Below are 10,473 nucleotides of genomic sequence, written 5' to 3' on the forward strand. Positions count from 1 at the left end.
GTACAAAGACAAATTGACAGATTTATCCTTGGATGTGATCACATTTGTGACATATATTTTGTCTAAGCCTAAAATAAAGCTGTACTAAATGAACTTACCTAATAATTCCTCCTCTTATTATTGTTTTTATATAAATTCCTATTGTTTCAGCAGATTAAACTCTTTACCACAGAAATTAAAACAGTAACATATAGAGCTGACTGAAAGTTAAAAGAAGCCAATTTGGCATTTTTTATGTTACAGATATTCATCTATTCAGAAACGTCAGTGGAGGAAGACTAGAATCACAAACATCCCTACCACACACAATTTTTAAACTCTCTTCTGAGATCAAGAACTTTTCATTTTATCTTAGTTGTCCAGACAGGACACTGAGGTAAGAAATAAGGTTTCTGTTTGAGACCAGTCAGTTTAATGCCGCGTTATAGCATAGTTTTAAGAAGTCCACTTCAGGAGACAAGAAGTTCCTAAAGTACTGGTGTCTGGATGGGAAGGGGCATGAAGGGAAATGCCAGTATACACATGCACTTCAAAGGTACCAACTGCTGTCGGAAAGAAGACACTGAATTCAGAAATTTTGCTGCATTGCCATTTTCATATTCACTAGAAAATCGCCACAAACCCCCAGCAATAAAACCAACATTGAATACAAAACCTATTCACTACTCACAAACAGTACCTTTCTTTACTTGCAGTTTTTACAGTGCTTTAAAACAGTCACCTAACTACTCAGAAAGGTCAATGTAACTGATCCATCATGTGCAACTTCCAACTGCTTGCAGTGTCCTTGCTGCCGCAACTGCTTTCTGGGAATCCACAAATAGCTGCAAGAAGCACACCTGCTAATCTCTGAGGTACACCTATAACTTCACTGCACTCTTAACATACGTTGCAAACATAGTCTTTGCCTATTTTCTTTAAAAGTATGTCTCATCCCAGCTGAATCACCAGCGGTTTGTTTTCATTCAAATCCATCTGCCAGACGCTGGAGCAACTAATGAACTGCAGAATCTGGTCTATAAAAATTTGACTTAGCAAACAAACCATCAACATGTTGATGACACTGCCACCCAAAATATCACAGTTAACAAGAGTAACAATTTACATGGGCCCTAAGCCAGCCTATCCTTCCTATTTATATTTCAAGAAAGCATGACCTAATTTCTCTACAAGTAGTAGAATCTGGAGCTTTTGTTAATTCAGGGTTTTTTTCTTTCTTTCTTTAAGTGTATGTTTTTGCCACAGAAGATTACAGTAATTAGGAGGAAAAATATTTATTTGGGTAAAATTAAATACAGCAAGTATATAGCCTATAATAAGAATCTAAGAGTAACATGAACAGCCTGTAATGCTCCTTGTCAACAGCTGAATACCTGTCCTAGTCATCTAAGTGATAGACTCCCACACTTCAGACCAATCAGATGCACTGTCAATTCAATTCTGTCTATATTAGAACCACGTTGTTCTTGTTAAAGTCAAGTTTTCTCAATCTTCCAACAACTTTACATTTCCAGTATTATTGCCACTTTACAAAAAGTGGAAGATTAAGGTAGAGAAAACTGAGGGAAGAGGGAGAAAGACTAAACAATACAAGGCAGTAGAGCAAATAGGAGTACAGTTTCTCATACACAAGGTCAGAAGGAATTGGAAAGAATCATAGAACATGAAGAACAGACGGTCTCTTGTCTTTCATTTTAATATTTCAGACAATTCCACAGTTTACAGCTAATTTCTGAATAACAAGAACTTCCTGATTTATATTTAAGAATATAAATTTGAAACAGTTGTGGTGGCTAAAATAATCACTTTCTGCCTTCTAAATATGTTATGTAAGCATCTAAATAACATAAAAACCAGTAAATATTTTTCTGTGGAAAGCTTACCTGATAATTAGCATTGCACTTCACACACACCCTTTCATACATTTCTATAGGACAATATACGTGACTAGCTATAAAAGTGATCTGTTCACGTTCAGGTTGCAACAATGGTATTCATTGTTTTCATTATGGACAGCACCTGAAGAAAACATGGCAGCCAGACCAGAGTTCAGCAGTTCTAAGGCATTGGAAAAGGTAGTCATGTTTCCATGCATGCACTAATCTGTTGGTTGCTCGAACAAAATCCCACAGGAAATGGATAACCTAATTTATCAAAAAAACCACTTCTTTCCTCATGAATTTGTACAGGCAAGTATGTAGATTTCAACAGAGATTTAGACATTTACATTTAAAAATCAGATGCTTAAAAATTAGCAGCAAGCCACATATCCAAAACATAAGGTCTGTTTTTCCAGATAAGAAAATACTGTGACTTATCACCATCTCTGTATTAAACAAGATTAAAAATGTCAGAAACTAATTTCTGCAGATGCTTCACCTCTTTGTTTTACCTGCTTCTGTGTACTTTAATCCTACTTTTACTTCTTCGTGCTTTGCTTTTGGCGGTGGCCAGACAGTCTGGAGTCTCCCTGGAGTCTTGTCATCTTGCTCTGAGGGACTCAGGTCAGGCTGTTAAAATTACGCAAGAAAAAAATTAAAGTCTGCAGTATCAATTGATTCCAAAACAGCAACTTCCATGCTCAGTTCTACACACATACTCCAGAATGGTTATCTGTCTCATTCTACTAATTGAAACAGTACTCAGTTGGTTGGAAGGGATAATTTTGAGGAGGAAAATAACAATGCATGTGACATACAAGGATACGTTGGAACTGATTGCATCACTGTGGAGAGCTGTCTGTCCTTTGGCAAACCACAGAGGTGGTGAAGAATACTAAGGTTTTTTCCTGTATCTTTATTCCAGAATGAAAAGACCCCTTTGTGCTCCTCTTAGAAGCAAACATTAGTGCAATTCACCTAAGACGTAATTTGACAATATAATTTTCTGAAACCAGAGCTAGTTTATGAAATTCCTGCCCCACCCCCAGCAGATTGCTCAGTCCACATACCAGGTAATATTGCCACATCAAAGTACTCCTACAGCTGTTAATGGGACTGCACTGTCAACTGGAATGCTAAAATAAGTCCTTAATTTGGGGGGGAAGGAGAAGGGGGAAGGGAACAACCCACTAAACAAGCGTTCTTTTACAGGTTTATGTTTCGTGGGGTTTTTTTACATCTCCAACATTTCTGTTACCAGATTTACAACATGTTACTTGGAGTAATTGCATAGACACAACTGCAGCAACAGTGAAACCCTGTACAGAAATGGCCTCTTAAACGGCTCACATGAGCAAGGAAAAGGAAAGGCAAGACCCTTTGACTCCGGCTTTGCCTTGAGAAAATACAGATTTGCACTAGATCCGACGTTAAGCAGACACTTATAAAAGCCACTCCTGCTGACTCCTGCGCCTCCTCCCTCAATGTGTGTGATGACAGCTTCCCAAATAGGTCTGCTGTGAGCCACACAAATGCTGACGCCAGCACAGCACAGGGACTGGTGTAAGCAGGAAGAAGCAAGTCAGGAGTGGGAAGGGCACACTCAGACTGCTATTGCCGTACATGCCACAGCCAATGAGTACTTCTTTTCTACTCCCCATAGGTAATTTACTACAAACTGGTATTATCAGTCTACCCAAGTGTCAGTCAAGATTTTTTAAATGTTTTTAATTTTATGTAAGAATAAAAATTTTAAAGATAGTACAACCAACACCGCATATTAACTTAAAGAGCTTCAGGTTTAGGGTACAATCCTGCAAATTCAATCATTCAGGTAATTCCCACTTCAGCAACAACACTGTACTCGGCTGAGTACATCTGTACATCTGCCAAAGATGTAGCTGTAAGAATTTGGGATTAGGGGAATGCCAATTCAAGGGCTACTCATTTAATTAAGGAGTTCAAATCACATTCAAATTCATTTATGACTGTATGAAAACTTAGCATAGATTTTTTTCATTTCTTAATAATATACTAACTACATCTCCATATGCCTAAGAACATTAACCTTGTAAATGTTTATATTAATCCATAACTTGAGTCGCTGAATTGAAATCACTAAGTTAAACTTGGATAAGGTTAAATGCTTATCAATATTTGCAAAGCCAGGTATTTGCAGGTAAACAAGAAAAAAAACCCACTTCATATTCTATGTCTTGAACAAACTGAGCTGCAAATCACTGACAACCTCTTGTATCAGCTCTTATCATAAAATTATTCCTACAGGTAAAATGAAGAATTACTTTTAAAATTAAATAACTACATGAAACAAAACTGAGTGGATCGAGAAACTATTAAATAATACTACAGTAAATATCTGCAGCACCAAACCAATTTAAAGCCATACTTAACATCTAGGGAACTGTTACGTAGAGATTTTTTAAAATCAGAAACTGATCTTTAAGTTCTCACTTCCAATTGAAAGGCTTTAACTGTCACTGTCAGCTGTAGCCAAATTCTGCTACAACTGTAGATCATCAAAACCTTTGACAAATTAGCCCCCAGATTTCCTCGGCTGGGAATTCAAAATCTGAGACTGCCAAAAGAAGAGGGCAATCCTGACATCTCCACCAATAATATTTAAACAAGACATTATTTTTTTTATACTTCTACTTCCAGAGCTAAGGAGGAAAAACAATTCAACCTACAGATTTGTCTGATGGTCCATCCCCAGGTTTTGATTTTGACCTTTCAAATACAGCTTTCAAGGACTCTTTTTCATTTCTCATTTTGCGTTTTATGGCTTCCAGCTCTGAAGTATCTGCAGTTGTTTCTTTCTTGGGAGGCCGCGTGAATAAAGCTTTAAAGACGTCCAGTGCAGATTCAGCAGGGCTTGATTTTATCTCCTCAGAGGGAAATCGTGGTTCTCTTTTGCTGGAGGCTTTGTTCTCTTGAGCTTCATCGCTGTCCTCGGTCTCCCCAGATGCCTCACCAGAGTCCTCAGTTCTACCTTCATTCTTGGAGACATCTATGTTTAACAAGTGCGAGAGCTGTTCCAGGAAAGTCGGATTTGCTTTAGGTTCAGATGTTTTTTTTTTAATGGTCAAACCTGATGCAATACTGGATTTCTTAACAGGCTGTCGTAACTTAAGCAGAGCTAAATCATTCTCCCTCGGTTTAATTTCTGTAACAGTTTCCACATCTTCCGTGGTTAGTCCCTTTTTCCTCACACGTAGTCCACTAAAGAAGGCAGGCAGCTGGAAAGTCTTTTCAGCCAGTGCTGGTTTTTGGAGTGATATATTATCAACTGAAGGTCTTTGTTCTTCATCTGAAAGTTCTTGAGGGCATTCCCCTGTAGCAAGCAAGCAACTGAATTGCTCATCCATTAACATTTTGTCTTTTCCATTGGAGTCATGCTCTAAAATACTATCCAGCTCGTTCGGGAGCTGCTTAGAAAATTGTGGATATAACTCAATGCCATCTGCATCCACAGCGTCATCACTGTTGCTGTGCTCTTCTGATTCTGAATCTTCCTTATTTTGACTGCTACTGTCCAAAGCCTCAGCAGACAAAGCAGCATTATTTCGTCCATATTTGCTTGTATTGTTTTCATCGGTGTTTAGGTCTTTACTCTCTGTGTCCGATTCTGTGTCACTTGTTGTATGAACCAAAGTACCTTGTACGAGAATAGCATCCTTGTCATCATTGTCCGATTCAGACAAAGAAGTCTGTACAAACCTTAAATGCTGAAGAAGTAATTCGTTTTGGTCAGCTAACTCCAGCTCCAGGCCTGCTTGCCTGCTGGACATTGGGTCATCTCGGCCACTGGTACTATTCATGCTCTGCTGATTTTCTGAGTCGCCATTACAACCATTATCATTCCTCTCATGCCAGGTGTTAGCATGAGTGTTTATATTGCTCTGCAAAGGCTGAAATGCTTTAAGCACTGTTTCTTCTTTGGAACCTGTAGATTCAAACTTTGTTGTAAATCCAAACAGTGTTTTTACAGAAAATGTGGTGAAAGGGTCAGGTTCTGTTTCTGCTGTACTCTTCAAGTGTAAAAGCTCGCTACAATCGGGCACGCCATTATCTTCTTCCATGTTGCGTGAAGCGCAGAATAGGTTCGCTTCTAGCAGTGCTGCTGACTGCTGAACACTCACTACGCGCATTCAGGCAGCCGGTGGGACTGGCTGCAACAGGCGGCCCGGCCCGGCCCGGCCCGCGCAAGCCGCCCGCCCCCGCGGCCGGGCCGCCCCGGCCGCCCCGCCGCTCCTTCCGGCCGCGGCCGTCGGTGTTCCGAACTCTACCGCGGGACCAGCAAAGAGACCCACCGTAAAAAAAAAAAGTTCTCGGCAGCGCCTGGAACCTGTTCTCTCGCACACAGGGGTTTGTCCCAGCGCTAATCTCAGCTGAAACTTCGGCCAACGGTCCCCGCGGGGCTCCTCGCCCCGACGGGCTGCGCGCCCCCGGCTCCCGACGCGCCGAGCCCGCAGCGCCCGCAGCGCCCGTCGGCTACAGCAGCCGCCCCGCCGGGCCGCGCCGCGCCGCGCAGCCGCTTGCTACTTCCTTGTCCCGGTGCGCCAGCGCCGAGTGGCTTTCAGCAGAAAACTCCTGGCGGATTCTTTTGCATAGTCTTTTCACACGGAAAAAGAACTTCTTTTGTAAATCCATAACCACCAAAATATGTCAAATGGAAACCCGAGGTGACGAATCTGAAGTTTCCAATGCTTTCTCCTGAAGTTCTTCAGAGCCCCCAGTGCCCGGCCGGGCAGAGCCAGCTCGGGTGAGCGCCCTTGAAGACGAGGAAAGCAGGAAAAAAAGAGGCTCTCTTCCGATTTGCTGCAGGTTTCATCTGGAATGCAGATTTCAGCCTCCAGGGCCATGAACAAAAACCAACGAGACTGGTTTCATATTACCACTGTCCTTGCTCTGCACAGCTACTGTAGTGAGGTGCACACAGGTACTTATCAGAGACTCCGGCCGCACCCAGGGACTGGGAGCGCTGGGCGGCGGGAGCACGGCCCGCGCCCAGGAGGGCCGAGTTAACTGTTTGGAAATCGGACGGGCTGTCCATTCGCACCGCACCAGCCTTGGATTGTTCCAAACCAGAACAATCTCTGCTAACGAATTCTGGGATAATTTTCATCTCTCTGTATATTGCTACAGTACTGCTATATGTGTGAGATTTGTTTAGGTAATACGGGCAAAAACACTTGAAGGAAATTTTCAAGACTGTCTAACTCATTATTAACTTGTTAAGGGATACTATATATATTTTTACTAGTACATATAAAGAAAGTATGAAATGCTTCTAAGCATCTTTGATATTCAGAAAGTCAGTAACATTTAGGCCAGGTTCCCATCACAAGTCCCCACTTTTGTTATTTTTCTTATTTTTGGAATTACAGAGACTGCAAACCTGCAGGAATTTATATTCTTCTTATTCCCAAGCCTTTAAGAAGTTTGTTTAGTCAAATTTCCACACTGGTACCTTAGAAATACATTTTTTTTTTCTGCACCCAAGTTAAAGGGTCATTCTACAGTCGGCCATTTAGCTGTGATGAGTAATCTTAAACAAGCACCATGGGGAAAGTTGTCCTTCACAGGGAAATCAGCTGCAGATCACATCACTGTGTGTGATTTCCAAAAAACATTTACTGAAAAGCTGAATATTACAGACAACAAGCAACAACAAAGTACCCCAACACATTTAACTTTCAGTTTGATACTTAAAAATGTAGACCAAGCAAAAAGCATTTGTTTATCTTTTCAATATATTATATAACATCATAAAGTCAACAGCAAAACTCATCGGTATCTCCCCCAGGAAGAAAGTTTCCTGAAAATCATATTGTAATACTAAGGGCTTAGATGAAGCTTACAGACACCTTTTCAATTACAGGGTTGTGTGCATACCTGTAGACAAAGGGCACTGCAATCATTCCCATCTTTATCTGTGATTTAACACAGAGCAATGTCTTCTGCCTTACTGCCTGACATTTCTTGTAGTGAGCTCCGGACTTGCTTCTCCGCTATGCTTAATCATCAGGTGCAAAGGTAAGAAGCAACTGATGGGTCATGGCTCCCCTGATTTTCTAAGCTTAATACAGATTAATATCATAAAAAGAAGATCTAAGTAAGGAAAGAGACACAGAGTCTTTAGGACTCTCTACACCAACCTGCTCTTATAATCCTAGGATTTAAAAAACAGGTGGAAGGAAGCTACCTCAGCACTGGTGATTTCCAGCAAGACAAAATTTCTCAAAGGGAAAGCTACAGCAATTCTAAATTTCATTTCATGACAAAATAACTGGGGCAAAGTGATCACACTGAACCAAAGTTTCCTACATTTAAATTTACATCTATTTTTATGTTCAATCACAGGACTAGTTGGTCATTGTTCTAATAATTTCTATGGTTATGTCTTGTTTCTTTATTTATTTATGTGCCTATTTATTTGGGATTTGGTTAACTACATATGGTGGATAAACATGAAACCATATTTTCAAGAACAGTTTTGTTGGTCACTAACAAAAAATATACCATTATGAACAGCTTCATGGTACCTTTTAAACTAAACATACTTAATGAGATTTATCTATTTATTTATCTGTTAATATTAACAGCAACTTACACTTCTCTGTAATAAACAAGGGTCACCAAGCTGTAACAGTCCTATGAATATAAGGTTACTGATCATAGCTACTATTTAATTACTCAAGATTTTAATAGGATATATGAAAAGTTTACTTTTAAAGTGAACATAAAACAGGAATCTCATACTTTACTTCTAAACAACATCTCAAAAAAATTTAGAAGACAAGGATCAAATTAATAGGAAAAGGATGGTGCATTGGGTGTCAGGCTAGACCATGTGTTGAGATGCTAGGAATCCCAGAGTTGAATACTGAATAATTAAAACTCCAGAAGTAAAAATAATACTTTATAAAACCAGAGGTAATCTCACAAGCCTGCAGAAAATGATACTGCTTTATATGTACCTATATTTGTAATAAACTCTAAGAAGTGTGGAGAAACTTTCAAGCTTTTTGAGCTTTAGGACGAGCAAAGAAACTCATCTTGATATCTACCCCTGGAGAAATGATCAAAAACTGGAAGTCAGTCAGTCTCTCAAATTCACCACAGGGTCCATAAACCCCCAGTCTCAAATAAGGCTTTTGTAAGGACTTGTTTCTTACTTTCTGATGATCAGCCCAGTGGACATTCCCCTGTTGAGGGACTGGATAGCTGATAATTAAATGCACATTGGTTACTTACCCAAGAGTGTTTCTAGGTAAAATACATACATCAATATGTGCCCATTAATATTTTTATACAAAAAAGGGATCATCATATTGTGATGTGCAAATGAGACAGCCAGTTTGCTGGCAGATGTGTTTTAATGCTGGGTGGATCTCATAAGGATAGTCTCTCTGAACAGGCTGTAACACTGCATCTAAGGGAACAACTTCAAAATCTCTAGAAGAAATCAGTTATGATAATGTTACAAGCCTCTTTACTTCATAAAACTGACAACTCTCTGGTGCCTCAGAAAAGCCCTTAAAACCTGTCATAGCAACTTTCAGGGCAGTCAATGCACTAATTATACAAAAGGACAACCATTCCTTACAGTTTAAAGCACATTTAATAATCCACACCCTTTTTGACCTACATTTCATCACAGACAGAAGTCACACCTACAACTCACTCCAGTTCTTTTCTCAAGGTGTTTAAGAGCTTGTGAAGTAGGTTTTAAAACCAGCCTTGAAGAAAACACATATTAAGCCAGAATAAGGTGATCTAATTTCTATCACTGTCATATGGCAGGGCTCAAGACTTCCTGACCCCATATCTATTCATATTTCCTTTTCAGATGACTGTAGTAACAAACTAGATACAAGAACAGGACAGAAAGACACATTCTACAAAACAGCAAGGTGCCTAAACTGAATAGAAAACAATCTTTCTACTGCTTTTTCAAAATAAAGACAGAAAAGTTTGCATAATTTCTTGAAAATAGTAATAGAATCAAGTATGCAGCAATTGTGTCAGGCTTTGGGAGAGCCACATGAAGCACCAGGTTGTGGCTGTAGCTTGGGTGGTTTGAACTGATCTGAAGCTCAGCTGACACAGTCCTGCCCTCTGCCCTGTCCTCAGCCCAGCATTTACTGTGCAGAATTGATAGTGGTCTTAACATTCTCCTTGCACTCCTGTTTTTATCTCTTGCTGTTTATCTTGTTTTATACTTAGTATCTCTTTAAATGCTCTAAGAGAGAAAAGGCATGGAAGATGGAAGAAAACCTCTAAGTCCTTGACTGATCATTTTTCTCAGTTTTATGTGAGCAATTTTCCTGACTTTGGAGGATCTGGGTATTACCGACATAATTTCTTTAAATTTAAGTAATTAATTTTAGACATAACAATAGAAACAGAGATTGATAATTCTTATCAAAATTCTGTATTACATGATGTTAACAGAATGCATGGACACAGACACTTTTGGTGTAGAGGTCTGTATAACTGCAAAGTCCTTTGTAACATCATCTAAATTCTGCTTGACATTGAGATATGGACTACTTAAAAAGAATTTGAA

The 10,473-nt window shown here is 39.6% G+C and overlaps 1 protein-coding gene across 2 annotated transcripts in view; it reads right to left on the bottom strand.

The window, feature by feature from the left end:
• Positions 1–6,083, bottom strand: part of FMN1 (formin 1) — a 128,573-nt gene extending 122,490 nt beyond the window's left edge. For both annotated transcript variants that reach the window (XM_027642216.1, XM_027642215.1), the window contains exons 1-2: positions 4,589–6,083; positions 2,393–2,510 (exon numbers count right to left, since the gene is read on the bottom strand). In XM_027642216.1, the coding sequence (XP_027498017.1) occupies positions 2,393–2,510; positions 4,589–6,049 (1,579 nt within the window). In that variant the 5' untranslated portion in view covers positions 6,050–6,083. The remainder of the gene's footprint in view (positions 1–2,392; positions 2,511–4,588) is intronic.
• Positions 6,084–10,473: the final 4,390 nt, after the last annotated feature.

This window comes from Corapipo altera, unplaced genomic scaffold (assembly GCF_003945725.1).
Source record: "Corapipo altera isolate COAL_440 unplaced genomic scaffold, ASM394572v1 23b, whole genome shotgun sequence".
Taxonomy (NCBI): domain Eukaryota; kingdom Metazoa; phylum Chordata; class Aves; order Passeriformes; family Pipridae; genus Corapipo; species Corapipo altera.